This window comes from Castor canadensis, chromosome 7 (assembly GCF_047511655.1).
Source record: "Castor canadensis chromosome 7, mCasCan1.hap1v2, whole genome shotgun sequence".
NCBI lineage: Eukaryota > Metazoa > Chordata > Mammalia > Rodentia > Castoridae > Castor > Castor canadensis.
In genome coordinates, this window is record NC_133392.1 from 97488910 (window position 1) to 97508658 (window position 19749).

General features: G+C 36.8%; 1 protein-coding gene across 3 annotated transcripts in view; it reads right to left on the reverse strand.

The window, feature by feature from the left end:
- Window positions 1–2429: 2429 nt before the first annotated feature.
- Gipc2 (GIPC PDZ domain containing family member 2) overlaps window positions 2430–19749 on the reverse strand; it is a 91373-nt gene continuing 74053 nt past the window's right edge. For all 3 annotated transcript variants that reach the window (XM_074079687.1, XM_074079686.1, XM_074079688.1), the window contains one exon: window positions 2430–3074. In XM_074079687.1, coding sequence (XP_073935788.1) covers window positions 2920–3074 — 155 coding nt within the window. In that variant the 3' untranslated portion in view covers window positions 2430–2919. The remainder of the gene's footprint in view (window positions 3075–19749) is intronic.

A 19749-nucleotide genomic window follows, 5' to 3' on the forward strand; every position in this document is an offset into this window, starting at 1 on the left:
TTTCCCTGCACTGAGCTGCAAAAACCACAAAGTTCACAAAAAAAAAATGTATTTTCAGGTATGAGAACAAATGACACAAAAAACTGACCATGTTATCATTTTAGCAATAAAGGTGAGAGATAAGAACATTTCAAGGAAAAACCTATTAGTATATAAAGCACCTGGCCTACTTAAAGGCTTCGGCAGTGACAGTGGCCTTTTGAATGCTAACAGACAAGAATAGTTACAGCTGTACATTAATATTTACCTTACATATCAGAGTTCTAGAAAAAATATTGGGATGGTGATATCACAAATGTCACAGGGAAATAGCACCCAGTTTCAGTGTTCCTGCATGCCCAAAAAAGGAGGAGAAAGTGGTCTGGCTGCTGTAATCCTAGCTACTTGGGAGGCAGAGATCAGGAGAATCATGGTTCAAAGCCAACCCAGGCAAATAGTTCACAAGACCCTATTTTGAAAATTCCTTAACCTAGAAGGTAACACACACGCACAGGAAATCAATGTGAGTCTATGCCCTGTATAGCTATCCTTATCTCAATCAGCAAAAACCCTTGTTCCTTCCTATTATTGCTTATACTCTCTCTACAACAAAATTAGAAATAAGGGCAAAATAGTTTCTGCTGGGTATTGAGTAGGTGGGGGGGAGCGGGAGGGGGCATAGTGGGTTGTAAGGGAGGGGGTGGGAGCAGGGGGGAGAAATGACCCAAGCCTTGTATGCACATATGAATAATAAAATTAAAAAAAAAAAAGAAAATACCTAAAAAAAAGGGCTGGCGGAGAGGCTCAAGTGATAGGGCACCTTGCCTAGCAGGCATGAGGCCCTGAGTTCAAACCCCACATATGAATAATAAAATTAAAAAAAAAAAGAAAATACCTAAAAAAAAGGGCTGGCGGAGGGGCTCAAGTGATAGGGCACCTTGCCTAGCAGGCATGAGGCCCTGAGTTCAAACCCCAGTACCACAAAAACAAAGAAAAAAGAGAAAGTGGCATCCATCAATAGGAAACAATGAATCATCCAGACACAGTGTTGTGTACCTGGAGGCTGAGGCAGAAGGATCACCTGAACAATCACCAAACTGGACAACATAGCGAGACCTCATCTCAATAAATTAAAAACTAACAATGAATCACTTCAAATCTAACATCTAGTGCCAAAAAAACCTACATTTTCTTGTTGTTGTTTACACTAAAATATTTCTATGGGACTCCTAAATCTTCTAATAACTTTCCTATTCCCAAAATCAGCTCTTTTTCTTTTTAATCTTTCTAAGAGAGGTGGTGTTAAGACTTAACAGGTATTTTGGGAACCTCCATAAGAAACCCACTAAACAAGTACCAACAAATTACAGCCTGAACTGGATCCTGTTTTTCAAATGATGAGCAAGATCAATAAAATAACCCATATTGTGTATGCTACTTTTGTTATACATTAATTACTGATACAGCTTCTGTGCACATTTCAGATTAACCAGACAAAGGATATCAGCTTCATAGCATTTAACTTATGTGACAAGAGAGTGGGTGACAGTAAAAGTTAAGTTTTGCCAGAAAACAACAGATTTATCTGCAATAACACAGCATGGAAAGGACACTACTTCTGATTTCCTAGAATACATCCCTCTGGGTTATTACTTCTGATTACTGTGGCAGCACACAGTATTCTTCATCTAACACTTTAGAAGAATGCCTGGTCACACCATGTTCCCACTCTATTAAATGATCTATGTTGAAACCATTCATTTTCATTTCTCTTACATAAGGAAAATGTCACCTAAGAGTGATAAGACTGTCATTTCTCCTCAATTTTCTCAATAATGTAAGGGTTTAAAGGGCACGTCAGAACTTTAAAATAACACACTAATGCATTTTTTTCAATTCTTCCTTCCTCTTTTATTTCCAATTTCTGATAGAATCTTCTCTAAGGTTTAGGAGTCTAAAGAGGATTGCTGCTTAATCCCTGCTCTCCCCCCTCAAAAAAATGTTCTCAAACATAGTTATTTTCTGAGTAAATATCTTCCAAAAGAAAAATGCTACAATGAATATAAAATCCCTAGAGGGCTTATAAAGGGTAACATAAAAGTAGCCATGGATGAAAAAAACAATAATGTTCTTAAGAACTGAAAAAAAAATCAAATACAAATATTTCTACCCTACCTGCCTTTTTCACTCTTCTTCCACACATGCAAATCACACACACACACACATGCCCCATGCACAGCAGATTTCAATGAGTTTTAAGAGCGATTATAAGAAATCAAAAAGAAAGCCAAGCTAATAATGTACAATGTAAGTCTAATCGGAATTGTCAATACAAATCTCCCCGTATAATGAATATACCCTAATAAAAAATTTATAATAAAAAAGAAAATCAGTCATTCTTTTACAAAGAGAGGAAGTACGTCACAGAAAACAGCAGGCCAAAAAGAATCTTCTGTCGCTTGCTCAATGAATTTATAAACAAAACAAAACAACAAGTGCTTCTAGGAATAATTCACATTTCATTTTCTGAAAATATCCTATTAAAGCTAGTATAACAAAATGAAAATGTTATGAGGTAAATCATACTCTAATTCTAATTTTCATTACATTAAGATTTCACAAACAAACAAAAACTACAAAGCTATTGCCATCAATTAATGAGGAAAACAAAGCATGAGTGTTAATGGGGAACAAACCCATCTGTGTGGAAATACTCCTTAAAATCTGCTTTAAAAACGTTTTGAATGAATATCAAAGACGATCATATTTTAGGTAATTCATCTGAAGCATACTACATCAACAACTACATTAAAAAGTGCCCAGAAATCATAGAATGTATGCCATACACACAAAACCAAAGCAGTGTTCACAAAGGTGTCTAAAGGAGTTCTTGTGGAGGGTTCTTTGTAAAGAACGATGGTTTGTGGCTTCAGCAATGGATCATCCACACCCGGTCATTCTTGCATCACCAATGGCTCCCCAGACATCAAAGACAAATTCATCTGGGAATGCGAAGTCTCCCAGAGTCTCATCAAGAGCCACAGCAAATTCATCAGGATTCTTTTTGTCCTTTCCAGCTTCAAACATTGTGGTAGCTGTCAAAGATAATTTTGAAAATGAATAATAGCTGAGATATCATCAGAAGACTAAGGAGATGGCACCAGGAAAATTATTTTCTAAAAGCAAAATCCATATATATCATATATTTCTAGTATTAATTAGAACAATAAGATAAGCACTTTCACTTATCAAGGTAGCAAAGATATGTTTCAACCACCTGTCCACTGCATCAGATTGGTAGCTATCACCACTGTCCTCTCCCCAACCTTGGAGCCCATCAGTTGGGAACCTCCAGCATTCATGTAGGTGGAACATGATTCCCTGAAAGAAAATTCTGCAGATAACCTCCCCAGGAAATACAGTACACTTCCTGCATTCACCCATAATCACTAGCTCTCCCCACTCCCAACTATGATGGAGTCCAGTCCTCCCTCCCCAATGAGAAAGGATTACAGCTTGCAGTGCAGTGACTTGAGCTCCACAGATTTAGAGAAAGACATCTGTCCACCTAAGAAAACAAGGCACATTTTCTGAGCCTCTCACCTGTTTGGGGTAGAAAGTAAAGATGGTGCTCTTGGTCTGTCTTTCTAGTAAGTTTTCTGAGCCCAGTATTCTACAACTGGGAATTAGCATCTTCAGGTATACCCATTCTCTTTGGACTTACCCCAGGAGCTAGATGCCCCTGCAGCCCTCCTATGTTTCTCCACATTTCCCTATAAGCACTAGCAATCAGAAAGAGTGTGGTTTGGGACTTGGGTGAAGACCTTTTAGGCAAAAGGGAAACACCAAAGCCCAAGACCAATGCTCCAGCCTCTCCTTTCCCCCAAGGTCAAGACTGAACTAATCAAAGGAGCCACAAGGTCTACTCATAAAGCTAAATTCACAGGGGGTCTTATGAGAAGAGCCATTTTTCTTCCAAACAGTTCAATACCAACACAGAGGAGTCTGGGACAAAAGGGAGAGATGTGGCCCACAGAAGGGCACCCAGTTAGAGCAGAAGTGGGTGATCTGGCATCAAAGTTCTAACAAGGTGAAAAGGTACCCTGGTGTGGTATAGGAAAACACAGGTGTGGAAAGAAAGGCATGGGGGCAGAGAGGGAGGAGAGCAGCCTCAGGGATGAGAGACTGGTTATATGCAGGAGCAGGGGTCACAACAATATATACAAGAATAATGGTCTGTCACTATCAGAGAAAACAAGAACAAACCTGAGGAATTAGAATTATAGATACCAATGGAAATACACACATCAAGTATCCTTTACTCAAAGTGTTTGGGACTAAAAGTTTCAGATTTCAGATTTTTCCTTCAGATTTTGGAATATATATATAGAGAGAGAGAGAAATATAGATAGGTATATACAGAATATACATAGAATATCTGTATATTCATAATTTAAAAATTGGGGGGATGGACCCAAATATAAACACTAAATTTATTAGTATTTCATACAACCTGAAGACAATTGTCTGTAACATTTTAGTGTGACTACATTTTGATTACGACCTATCACATGAAGTAAGATGTGGCATTTTCCATTTGTGGGGTCATCTTGACACTAGAAAACTTTCAGATTTTGGAGCATTTCAGACTTTGGATTTTCAGATGAGGGAGACTCAACGTGTATATCTATTTCAACTAAGCTATTCTAAAAATATATAGATACATGTATATAAATGCACACAATACATGTTCCTCAGTCCTGGAACAATGACACTCCAATAGGAATAAGCAGACAAAGCACCCAGATTTTGATTCTTAAATATCATTCTCCACTAAAACGAATCAGTGTTCCATGAGAAATGCCTCATTCCAGGGCTGGAGCAGGCAAAGTGCAACAGGAACCAAAAGCATCTTGTTCCACAAAGTAACAAAAGTGCCAGAAACATGATGGGAACATGTGACAATGATACAGAGGTCAAAGAGTCAGACTGTAAGAGTTGCCACTAACTAAATTGGGGACAAAGTGAGCAGTAAAATAAGTAATAAGGGAAATAGATTATAATTCCACTGACTAACACAGGAAACCATGAATCCATAATAAAATTGATTGGTTAAAGGGGAAGGAAGGGAAGAAGGGGGGAAGGGAAGAAGGGAGAGAGGAAGGCTGATTCATGAACTGATTGATTCATGAGCAGTATATTTGCCAAGTTTCAAAATATCTCCCCCATTAAATACTTAAGGAGAATAACTTTATAATGCAGAAGCCTAGCAAACCCCACCTTAAGACCTCAAAGAGAACAAGTCAGAAACCCAAGCACCCTGATAAGATACCAATGGGAAAAACACAGCCATTACATCTGTGCTAATCCTACCAAAGAGGTGTAATTTGAATGTAATTATGAAAAATAAAAAAAGTATTGAACAAACCAAAACTGAGGAACATTCTACAAACACCTGGCTTTCACCTTCCAGATGTATCAAGATCATGAAGATTAAGTAAATAAGGCAGAACTATTTTAATTTGATACAACATGATATGTAAATGCAACATACAACTTTTGAACACATTCTTTTGCTGTAATGACTATTAAAGGATTTGGTGAAACATGAATCGATATGAATGTTAGATGGCAACATGTATCACCATTATATAATATATATATATATATATATATATATATATATATATATATTAATGTATCATCATTATTTAGATGTTGTATCATGGGTCAATCACAGAATACCTTTGTTATAGGAAATTCACACTAAAGTATGTGGGAACGATGAGACCACCTTAAGCTAACTTACCTCTCAAATGGTTCAAGAGAAAAATTCTTGGACTATACTTGTAACTTTTCTGTAAGTTTTAAGTAGTTTCAATTTTTTTTAATAGCAACCAGGAGACAGGAAGAATTGAATGTCTTTTCTTAATTATCATCACCCCCCTCCCATCTCAGCCATGACCCAAAGCTTTCTTTGCTAACCACCAACTAAAAACCCTTCAAAAAGGAGGTAGGTCCTCAGCTACAACTTGGCTTCTGCTTCAGCCCAGGGACCCTGCCGAGTTCTCAGACTCTTCCAAAGCTCCCATGTTTCTTAAATTTTTGCATATTTTCAAATCTATAGGAATGCTAGCCAGGATATACTGAAGTAAATACTCCAATGTATTCATTTGATTTTATAAATTTGCCTTTCGAAATGAGTATTGAAATCCTCAAAAATGTCCGTATCCTTTGATCTGCTTAACATTTACACTTCTCATAATCTATACTTTAAAAATAAAATCTTGGGCTGGAAGTGCAGCTCAGTGGTAACAAAAGCTCTGGCTTCAATCTCCAGCAACAAAACAATAAAATACATTAAAATCTTAATAGCAGAAAAAAATTTTAGTATAAAGACATATCTAAATATAAAACAAGGCTGGGCACCAGCAGCTTACAACTGTAATCCTAGCTACTCAGGAGGTAGAGATCAGGGCGATCGGGTTCAAAGCCAGCCCACACAAATAATTCATAAGACCCGATCTCAAAAAAACCCTTCACAGAAAAAAAAAAAAGGGCTGGTGGAGTGGCTCAAGATGTAGGCCCTGAGTTCAAGCCCCAGTACTACAAATAAATAGATAACAAATAATGTCAGACCATTAATTTACCTCTAGTGCAAGAAAATAGGTGAAATATTTGATGAAATATTAAATATTAAGTAATCTTAAATAATGTTTATGAACAATTTGTACTTAGATTTTTTTGTTAATATTTACTAAAAAAGCAATAAACTTTATATTATAATCACAAATATGTTTTTACAAAACATCCCAAAACTAAAAAGCTTCTGTTCATCAAAAGAAATGGTCTCTAAACTGAAGAGTGGGAGAAAATATTTACCAGCTACACATCAGACAAAGGACTGATAACCAGAATATATAGGGAACTTAAAAAACTAAATTCTCCCAAAACTAATGAACCAATAAAGAAATGGGCAAGTGAACTAAACAGAACGTTCTCAAAAGAAGAAATTCTAATGGCCAAAAAATACATGAAAAAATGCTCACCATCTCTAGCAATAAAGGAAATGCAAATTAAAACCACATTAAGATTCCACCTCACCCCTGTTAGAATAGCCATCATTAGCAACACCACCAACAGGTGTTGGCGAGGATGCGGAGAAAAAGGAACGTTCTTACACTGTTGGTGGGAATGTAAACTAGTACAACCACTCTGGAAAAAAATTTGGAGGCTACTTAAAAAGTTAAACATTGATCTACCATTTGATCCAGCAATACCACTCTTGGGGATGTACCCAAAAGACTGTGACACAGGTTACTCCAGAGGCACCTGCACACCCATGTATATTGCAGCACTATTCACAATAGCCAAGTTATGGAAACAGCCAAGATGCCCCACCACTGACGAATGGATTAAGAAAACGTGGTATCTATACACAATGGAATTTTATGCAGCCATGAAGAAGAATGAAATGTTATCATTCGCTGGTAAATGGATGGAATTGGAGAACATCATTCTGAGTGAGGTTAGCCTGGCCCAAAAGACCAAAAATCGTATGTTCTCCCTCATATGCAGACATTAGGTCAAGGGCAAACACAACAATGGGATTGGACTTTGAGCACATGATAAAAGCGAGAGCACACAAGGGAGGGGTGAGGATAGGTAAGACACCTAAAAAATTAGCTAGCATTTGTTACCCTCAAAGCACAGAAACTAAAGCAGATACCTTAAAAGCAACTGAGGCCAATAGGAAAAGGGGACCAGGAACTAGAGAAAAGGTTAGATCAAAAAGAATTAACCTAGAAGGTAACATACATGCACAGGAAATTAATGTGAGTCAACTCCCTGTATAACTATCCTTATCTCAACTAGCAAAAACCCTTGTTCCTTCCTATTATTGCTTATACTCTCTCTACAACAAAATTAGAAATAAGGGCAAAATAGTTTCTGCCGGGTACTGAGGGAGTGGGGGGGAGAGGGAGGGGGCGGAGAGGGTGGTAAGGGAGGGGGTGGGGGCAGGGGGGGAGAAATGACCCAAGCATTGAATGCACATATGAATAATAAAGCAATAAAAATTTTTTTAAATGGAAAAATGGAGAAATACATCTATTACAGTGTTTTTTTAAAAAACAGAAACAAAAAATCCTGTGTGGTGCTGGGGACAGAACCTGAGCCTCGTGCATGCTAGGCAAACATTCTACCACTGAGCTACCTCTCCAGTCCTATAGTAAAATAATAATGGTAAAATCTAAATGAAAAATGAAGAAATATTCACTAAAATGTCTTGCAACTGTGCCATATGTTTAAAAACTACTATAATGCGTGGAAGGAAAGGGATAAGGGAGAATAATGGAGGGGATTGAACTGACCAAAATAGAGTATACTCACAGTGGAGATACATTGAGAAACCACTTTGAATATTCACTTTGGAATTAATAATGAAAGTCAGGACTGTAACAATAGATACAATATGGGGAGGAGGTGCTTGTAAGGGAGGAGGACAAACACAGGAGATAAAGGTGAGGGAATATTGTTGATGGGCTTCATATACATGTATGAAGTAGAATGATGAAACTTCTTGCAATTGCTTTAAGTGGGGAAGGAAAGGGTCACAGCGGAGGAGATGGTGGGGGTGATCTAACCAATGTACAATGTAAGACTATTTGGAATTGTCACAATGAATCCCCCCGTACAATGAATATATTGTAAGAACTTCTATAAATGCCAAAATGTACCACTCCTAGCACAACAATAAAAAATTAAGTTTTTAAAAATTTAAAAATTTTTTAAATTTAAAAATGGGGGAATTTAAAAAAAAAGGCATACTTACAAATAAATAAAAAGTTATTTCAGAAATTTAAAAAAATACCTCCCATAATGAAATACTGGGAGGAATCTTCACTCAGACAATGTAAGAAAACTTTTTAAAATAATTGTAGACAAATTTAAATTGGAGAGAAACAAGTGGTAAAGCACTTGCCTACCAAGTATAAGACCCTGAGTTCAAACCCCAGCACCACCAAAATAAATAAAGAAATAAAAATAATCAGTTGGAGAGAAAAAAGTCCTTTTAAGTGTTTGACAAAGAAAAATTACATCTGATTTATAATATTTGCTGTATATGCTCATGGGCACTTGCTGCCTTTGGGAAGTTTTTTCTTAAAGCCATTAAGGAATCCATTAATGTCTATGAGGAGTGCTACAGCTCTTTCAACAGGCAGTTGTATCATTACACCCAAGAAAAGAGGAACACTACCCTCAGAGTACATTTTCCCACATCAGAAAAGAAACCAAGTGCTTGGGAACCTGCACCCCACTTATATTCCCCACACTCCTGGACATTCTCCTTTTCTTCTCCCAGTCCTTGGCCTGTATACCAAGTACTGCCTCCCTTTGTTCAACCTTTGTAATTGCTCTAATCTTTTCCTTCCCATTTCATTCCCACTGCCACCATGCTATTTCCTTCTTCCCCAAATCTTGTCTGCAATCCATTCCACATGGGCACATTCAATGCCTCTTCCTAACGCTCAACCCTACTAAGAAATAGGGGAAAAGGATTATGGAGCTCTTGTCCATTTCTGAGATGATCTTCCTCATTCCCACACAGGAAAGTATTCCTGGGGCTTGGATGTAGCTGAGTGGTCAAATTCTTGCTTAGCATCACTCTCCAGCACCACTGATAAAATAACAATTATTATTATTGCTGATATCATCATCATCATTCTACCCTACATTTTCTTCCACTGCAACTACTGTTTTTACTAGTAATAATTATCACTGGTAAGAATGATAATAGCTACACCCACTGTTTATCTGACAAGAACTTTATACATTGTTACTTAATTTGTTACTGTGGCAGCCTCATAAGGTTGTTTTATTAAGCCTCTTTTACAGAAGCGGAAATTAAGGCAAAAGCCTCAAAGTAATGAAATCAGAACTCTGTAAATTTACTACTTCTGTGCCTCTGAACAGATATCTTCTAGTTTTTACTTTGGAAGATATACTATGGCAAAATCTGGTTTTAAAACCTTGGTAAAATATGGTATCTGGATCCAGGCCCAGTGGTGGTGTAATCCTGGCACTCAGGATGCTGAGACCAAAGGATCATAAGTTTAAGGCCAGCCTGGGCTACACAGCAAATTTAAGGCCAGTCAGACCAACACAGGGTTGCACATGGTAACTTCCACAAGTCAGATGAGAAGAAAAACTCATTTCAACTTCCAAAGAAACTTTTTATACTCACTAATTCTTAATTTTTCTATAAAGGAAACTGAAGTTGACACATTTGCTCAGCATATTTTAAATTCACATTACCACTGAATTCAGACTGAGGTGGAATCAGAGGTCCTTCTAAGCATGATTTAAACCAGTAATGATTCTATTTTTGCTGGCTGAGCCAATGCCAAAGAATCAAATGGCATATACAGCAATTTCATTATGCCAAGTATAAAAACTAATGCTCCCTTTTTCCTAACAGTATCCATATAAATAATTGCCTTTTTATATATTACTTCTATTTTGTAAATAAATATTGAATCTTTAACAATGTAGGGAGGATCCAAGATGGAGACTAGAGTACAGAAGCAGACAATGTAAGCTCTGTAAATCAAACATCTTGCTGAGATGCTGCAGCCACACTTGGCAGAAATAAAGCACCAAGAGGAATCAAAACTTCAACACCCTGAACTCCTAGCCCTTACAAAGCTTCTCCACACCATGTTACACTGAGAAAACAGGAGAGCTGCAGCTGCCGCCAACTGCAGACTCCAAACCTGCTTGGGAGATGATGACCAACAGGTAAGCAAACAAGTGACATGGGGTACTCCCATAGCCATACCTGGGATAAACCACCATAGCACCCTGGACAGAATGACTCCCCCGCCCCACAAAAAAAAAAAATGAACAATAAACAAGGAACTGAAAACTAACACCCAGCAGAGGGGGTGGGGTGCTGTAAGCACACCTGAGAAGGGGGGAGGGGCAGGAAGCTGATCTCCACATGAATTTTAAATAAACAAAGACTGGAAAGGCAGAAGAGCTAACAGCAGGAGGGTGATAAACCGCTCCTGAAATAGGGCAGGTAGCAGTCCACAAAGCTCACCTCCTGAGCTAGTGAGCAACATCCAAAGTCAAACGACATTGCAAAATTGAAAAAAAATCAGCAAACCATCCCAACATGCTGACAGCAGGGAGCCAGCTGATGGATCACTGACATTGCCCCAGAGAAAGGGGTGAGGCAAAGAAACAAGCCCCCAGTAACCAAGCACAGTGAAAACTCAAATCCAAAGCAGGACAGCTGGCAGGCTACAGAGCTGATTCTGGAATCTGAGGACAACAAACAAACTTAAACTGCCACACCCCAGTGAGGGAGGAACTGCCTCTGAAAGACAGGAAAAAAAAAAGAAAAAAAAAAAACCTACCCAACAACCTGGTGAGACTACAACAGAGCTTCTGCTTAAATATCAACACCAGGACTGGATGCTGAAGGAGTAACACCAGAACTACTAAGATTGAAATTCTATTGTTCCTGAACCTGGAATTTTTTTGTGTGTTTGTTTGTTTTGTTTCTTGTTTGTTTGTTTGTGTGTTTGTTCATCTCTCCTTGTTGATTTCTTTGGGGTTTTTTTGTTTCTTTGTTTTTGCTTTTGTTTTATTTCATTTTGTTAGTTTTACTATTGTGAGTTAGCTAATACTAAATTACACACAGACCAGGGACAGAAATAGCATACATGCACTAATCTAAAATTCAACACACCCATAAAACAAAATTAAACCAAGGGAAAGAAAACAGGTAACTGAAACCACCAATAGTCTATCACGAACATAGTTACACAGTACCAACTGGAGCAATGTGAAGATGAAAAAGGGATAGAAACCATTCTCCCAAAAAAAATAATTTAATACAGGATTCAGAGGGAAATGAAGACAGATATCCAGTTCCAGACTCCAAAAAAACAAAGATAAACTATGCCAAGGAATCCAATGAAGCCCACAAGAACACACTGAAAGAAGAAATCCTGCAAGTAATCACTGAGAATTTCATGGACATGTTACTAGACATGGTCAACCAAAACATACAGGAGACTCTCAAGAAATTCCAAGACACCAAAAATAACGAACAGGAGAAGACACAGAAACCAATAAATGAACTCATAGAAGCCCTAAACAAACACCAAAGTGAAACAGAGAACACTATAAAAAGAGAGATAAATGAATTAAAGGTGAAAACTGACAATATTAAAGAGGAAGTGACCCATGATATGGAAAACCTCAGAAAAAATGAAATGGAAATATAAAACACAATGGAAGGCCACTCTACAAGACTAAAACAAGTGGAAGACAGAATCTCAGAACTTGAAGATGAAATGGAAATTAAAGGAAAAAACTGAAGAGCTATTAGTCAAACAACTCAAGACCTGCAAAAGGAATATGAAAGAACTCACCAAATCCATCAAAACACCAAACCTGAGCATCATAGGCATTGAAGAAGAAGAGGTGCAAGCAAAAGGAATTCATAATATATTCAACAAAATAATACCAGAAAATTTCCTAAATCTAGAGAAAGCTATGCCCATCCCAAGTACAGGAAGCCTCCAGGACACCAAACAGACTTTACCAAAACAGAACTATCCCCACAACATATTATCATTAAAACAACAAGCACAGAGAATATAGAAAGAATATTGAAGGCTGTAAGAGAGAAAAAACAAATAACATACAAAGGTAAACCCATCAAAATTACAGCAGATTTCTCAACAGAAACCTTAAAAGCAAGAAGAGCATGGAGTGAGGTCTTCCAGGCACTGAATGAAAATAACTTCAATGCTAGGATACTCTACCCAGCAAAACTATCATTCAAAACAGATGGAACAATAAAAGCAGATACTAAAACAATGTATGACCACCAAGCCACCACTACAAAAGATTCTTTAAGGAATTCTGCACACAGAAAATGAAAGCAAACAAAACCATGAAAGGACAGACAATACCAAACCACAGGAGAAGAAAAGACAAGTAAACAGAGAGTAACACTGATTCAGCTGCACACAATCAAACCCTTAAACAATAAAAACAACTAAATGACAGGAATCACCACATACCTATCAATACTAACACTGAATGTGAACGGACTTCACTCCGCAAACAAAAGAGACCATTTGGCAAACTAGATGAGAAAGGAAGATCCAACACAATCTGTTGTTTACAGGAGACCCACCTTATCAACAGAAACAAGCACTGACTTAGGGTGAAAGCTTGGAAGATTTACCAAGACAATGGCCTCCAAAAACAGGCAGGAGTAGCAATACTTATCTTGGACAAAGTAGACTTCAAACTTACACTGATGAAATGACATAAAAAAGGACACTCCATACTAATAAGGGGAAATACACCAAAAGGAAATAACAATTATCAACCTATATGCACCCAACATCAATGCACCCAATTTCATCAACCATACACTGAACGACCTAAAAGCATATATAGACTCTAATACATTCATTGTGAGAGACTTTAATACCCTCCTATCAACAATAGATAGGTCATCAAAACAAAAAAATCAATAAAGTAATTCTAGAATTAAATCACACTACAGAGCAAATGGACCTAGCTGATGTCTACAGAATATTTCATCCAACTTCTGCACAATATACTTTCCTCTCAGCAGCCCATGGAACCTTCTCCAAAATTTATCATATCTTAGGGCACAAAGCAAGCCTTGGCAAATATAAGAAAATAGATATAATCCCATGCATTCTGTCTGATCACAATGCATTAAAACTAGAACTCAACAACAAAAACAATAGTAAAAAACATGCAAACAGTTGGAAGCTAAACAACACATTGTTCAATGATCAATGAGTCATTGATGAAATAAAAAAGAAAATTAAAAGGTTCCTGGAAGTTAGTGAAAATGAAAACACAATCTACCAGAACCTATGGGACACAGCAAAGGCAGCCCTAAGAGGAAAGTTTATAGCCATGAGTGCATATATTAAAAGGCCAGAAAGATCTCAAATCCATGACCTAATGCTACGTCTCAAACTCCTAGAAAAACAAGAACAAGCAAATCCCAAAACAAGCAGAGGAGAGAAATAACAAAAATAAGGGTTGAAATTAATGAAACAGAAACAAAAAAACACAAAGAATCAATGAAACAAAAAGCTGGTTCTTTTAAAAAATAAACAAGATTGACAGACCCCTGGCAAACCTGACTAAAATGAGAAGAGAACAAACCCAAATCAGTAAAATCAGAAATGCAAAAGGGGAAATAACAAACACCATGGAAATCCAGGAAATCATCAGAGACTACTTTGAGAACCTATATTCTAATAAATTTGACAATCTTTAGAAATGAACAAATTTATAGATACTTATGACCATCCAAAATTGAACCAAGAGGATGTTAATCACCTGAATAGATCTATAAAACAAAATTAAATTGAAGCAGCAATCAAGAGTCTCCCAAAAAAGAAAAGTCCAGGACCTGATGGATTCTCTGCTGAATTCTATCAGACATTTAAAGAACTAATACCAACTGTCCTTAAACTTGTCCACAAAATAGAAAGGGTAGGAACACTGCCTAACTCATTTTATGAAGCCAGAATAACACTCATCCCAAAACCAAAGACACCTCCAAAAAGGAGAACTACAAGTCAATCTCCTTAATGAACATCAATGCAAAAATCCTCATTAAAATAATGACAAACCAAAAATCCAACAACACATCAGAAAGATCATTCACCACAACCAAGCTGGCTTCACCCCAGGGATGCAGGGGAAGTTCAACATATGCAAATCAATAACTGTAATACAGCACATCAACAGAAGCAAAGACAAAAACCACTTGATCATCTCAATAGATGCAGAAAAAAGCCTTTCATAAGATCCAACATCATTTCATGATAAAAGCTCTAAGAAAACTAGGAATAGAAGGAAAGTACCGCAACACTGTAAATGCTATATATGTCAAACCTATAGCCAACATCAGACTTAATGGAGAAAAACTGAAACCATTTCCCCTAAAATCAGAAACAAGACAAGGATGCCCACTATCTCCACTCCTATTCAACATAGTACTGGAATTCCTAGCCAGAGCAATTAGGCAAGAAGAAGAAATAAAAGGAATACAAATAGGTAAGGAAAATGTCAAAATTTCCCTATTTGCAGACAACATGATCCTATATTTTAAAGACCCAAAAACTTCTAGACACCATAAACAGCTACAGCAAGGGGGCAGGATTCAAAATCAACTTAAAAAATCATTAGCTTTTCTATACACCAGCAATGATAAATTAAGAAAGAATATATGAAAACAATTCCATTTACAATAGCCTCAAAAAAAAAAATCAAATACCTAAGAGTAAACTTAACAAAGGATGTGAACAACCTCTACAAGGAGAACTACAAACTTCTGAAGAAAGAGATTGAGGAAGACTACAGAAGGTGGAGAGATCTCCCATGCTCATGGATTGGAAGAATCAACATAGTAAAAATGGCTATACTACCAAAAGCAATCTACATGTTAATCCAATTCCCATCAAAATTCCAATGACATTCATCACAGAGATTGAAAAATCTACCCTAAAGTTCAGTTGGAAACACAAGAGACTGCAAATAGCCAGTCAACAAAAAGAGCAATGCTGGAGGTATCACAATACCCAATTTCAAACTATATTACAAAGCAATAGCAATAAAAACAGCATGGTACTGGTACAAAAACAGACATGAAGACCAGTGGAACAGAATAGAATACCCGGATATGAATCCACACAGCTATGCCCATCTGATTTTTGACAAAGGCACCAAAAACATACGATGGAGAAAAGATAACCTCTTCAACAAATGTTGCTGGGAAAAGTGGTTATCCATCTGCAAAAAACTGAAACTAGATCCATGTTTATCATCCTGTACTAGTATCAACTCAAAATGGATCAAGGGCCTTAATATCAGACTAGAAACTCTGAAGCTAGTACAGAAAAGAGCAGGGAATACTCTGGAAGCAATAGGTATAGGCAAGGACTGCCTCAATAGACCCCAGCAGCTCAGCAACTAAGAGAAAGGATGAACAAATGGGACTACATGAAATTAAAAAGCTTCTGCACAACAAAAGAAATGGTCTCTAAACTGAAGACACCACCCACAGAGTGGGAGAAAATATTTGCCAGCTACACATCAGACAAAGGACTGATAACCAGAATATATAGCAAGCTCAAAAAATTAAACTCCCCCAAAATCAATGAACCAATAAAGAAATGGGCAATTGAACTAAACAGAACTTTTTCAAAAGAAGAAATTCAGATGGCTAAAAAACACATGAAAAAATGCTCACCATCTCTGGCCATAAAGGAAATGCAAATCAAAACCACACTAAGATTCCACCTCCTCACTCCTGTCAGAACAGCTATCATCAAAAATACTACCAACAATAGGTGTTGGCGAGGATGTGGGGAAAAAAGAACCCTCGTACACTGCTGGTGGGAATGCAAGCTAGTGCAATCACTCTGGAAAACAATATGGAGGCTTCTTAAAATCTAAACATAGATCTGCCATATGATCCAGCAATCCCACTCCTAGGGATATACCCAAAGGAAAGTGACTCAGGTTATTCCAGAGGCACCTGCACACCCATGTTTATTGCAGCACTATTCACAATAGCCAAGTTATGGAAACAGCCAAGATGCCCCACTACTGATGAATGGATCAAGAAAATGTGGTATTTATTTACAATGGAGTTTTACTCAGCCATGAAGAAGAATGAAATCTTATCATTCGCAAATAAATGGATGGAACAGGAGAACATCGTTCTGAGCGAGGTTAGCCAGGCTCAGAAGACCAAAAATCCTATGTTCTCCCTCATATGTGGACTTTAGATCTAGGGCAAATGCAGCAATGTTGTTGGATTTGGGTCACACTCTAAAGGGAGCGCACATACGGGAGCTATGGGGATAGGTAGGAAACCCAAAACTTGAAAGTGTTTGATGTCCCCACTGCAGAGGAGTTAATACAGTAACCTTAAAGTGACAGAGGTCAATATGCGAGGAGATGGGGAACTAGTGAAAAGGTCAGGTAGAGATGAATCAATTCGGTTTTTAATACACTTGTGCATGGAAGCAATGCTAGGAATCTCTCTGTATAGCTGTCCTTATCTCAACTAGCAAAAACACTTTGTCTTTCTTCTTATTGCTTATGTCTTCTCTTCAATAAAACTGGAGAGAAGGGCAGAACAGTTTCTGCCTGGAAGTAAGGGTGGTGTGGAGGGAAGAGGGTGGGGGAGAAATGACCCAAACAATGTATGCACATATGAATAAATAAAAAAAAAAAGATGGCATCTGACTTCAAGAACTCTATGTCTTATAAAATTCTCCATAAAAATAGCAATTACGCAGCTTCATAATTGTGTTGGAAAAGCTGCATGTAAAACAGGTCCCCATAAGTCTTTTTAAAAAGAGCAATTTGCTACATAAACTTAAAAAGAAATTAAGACTGGAACATTCACTTGAACATGTCATGAATTTTTGCTAATTCATCAAAAATAAACATGTTTTAAACATCCTCACAGGAGAAATAAGTAGAAAAAATTATCCTTTCTGATAATTTGTATCTCCGATTTAAGATAAAAGGCAAAGAACTTAGCAAAATAAGAACTTTTAAGAAAGCTGTATCACATTAACATAAGACAGCTCCTAAAATTATTTTATCTGTTGACTATAACAAAGCTACAAAATACTGTAATAATATTTAATACATGAATACAATCTTGCAAAAAAAAATTCCACAAAAAGTAGAATTTTTAGCCAGATATATCAGCTACCTGCTGACCTCTGGTGGCTATTCTGACAATATCTTTACATCATTCTCTCCACTGAACTATTCTTACATTATAATTAATGACAAATCTATTTTAGTAACATAGTACAACATATAGTTTCCATTTCTGCTTAAATATTTAAACAGAACTTTGAGGTATAAAAAAATTACCCAGTGGCTTAAAATCTTGGTATCAAAGTCCAGAATTAATTAATTTCTGACTTTGGGCAAGTTACCTAACTCTGAATCTCAGTTTTCAAATCTATAAAATGGCAAATAGCAGGATTTCGATAAAGATTTGTCATTGCTATTGCTAACCATGAAGTCCATAACTACATCTCATTCTATGAAAGACCCTCTATGAAAGACATTCCCTAAGTCTTTTTATAATCATCAAACCATTTCAAACAACTCACACATTAACTGAATATCGAAAACACAGCCAATGCAGGATATGTTTTTGTGTGGCGCTGGGGATTGAACCCAGGGCCTTACCTATGCTAGTCAGGTACTGTATAACTGAGCTACACCCCCAGCCATAGAATATGTTTCTGAATGAAAAACTATTCCAAACTTTATTGGCTTTATCTTAGAAGGATTAGTGTTCATTGTTTTGCATTCCCTGAATAAAGAAAGTGACCCTAGGAAAAAATGTAATCATTACTATTAAAATATCATTATCATATACTTTTTAAAGAGTGATAAAAGATTTTCAGGAAAACTGATATAGAAGCTACCATTCAAATTTCCTTTCTAGACATTTCTAGATTTGTTAATAAATTAGGAATTCAAAAATTCTGAAATTGTCAGGATGATTCCAAACTCCTAAATTAATACCATCAGAAAATACTATAGTTACATAGTTGTCTTAAACATTCTAGAAGAAACTTATATGAAACAGACACAATTTCCCTTTAAGTTAAGTCAATCCATACAAGCCTTACGGAACTCAACTCAACATCTTCCAGAACCTTTTTTTTTTTGTTAAGTGATACTGGGATTTGAACTCAGGGTGTCCTGCTTGCTAGACACTCTACCAGTTGAGACATGCCTCTAACTCTTTTTGCATTGTTGTTTTTAAGACAGGACTTGCTGTATGCCCAAGCTAGGCTGCACTGTGATCCCTCTGTCTGTGTTGCCCACATAGCTGGGATAACAGGTGTGTGCCATCACACACAGACATGAGGGCTTGTGAACTTTTTGCCTAGCGTGTCCTTGAACCATGATTATCTTAAGCTCTCCCTCCAAGCAGCTAGGATTACAGGTATGCACCACCATGCAAACATCTTAAGGCAATCCATGTTGACCCTGGTTGGTTGAAAAAATCACAGTTCATAACTCAACTTCACAAATAAATGAAGTACTTTCATCTTCAGAGTTACTTCCTACAAAAGTTCATTTGAATTATATTCTATTTTCAAATAATAAATACATCCTAATCCCTTCTGAGAACAGTGTTTTAAGTCATTTCATTGCCATGCTATTTTTAAATCTTTTAACTATAAGCTTACATTAATGGAATAATGTCATATCAATGTAATTTGCATTAAAAAGTAACATTTCTGAAAGCCAAGTAATACTGGGAATAAATACAAGCAAATATATTCATTTGTTGGTTAAATTAGCCTCACATTTATGATTTATATTTCATGCTAATCATATCTGAATAATAGAAATTCATAGTTTAATAGCCACCAACATTCCTCAAGTAATTACTTTCCTCACACTTTGCCTCCCAAAGTGACTGATCTTGTTGCTAATCATGTGTAATGATAATGACTTCATGTCAATTGGAAGAATTTGCTACAGATGATTAATTAACCTTACCAAAGGGATTTCTGGCTAATTTACAAGGAATTTGTGAGGATGTTTAGTGCCCTAAATTTCTGAGAGTAAAAGAAAAGCATTCTTCAAGAATTGGTTCTTAAATTCATTTATAATTACTTGCACTATTGTCCA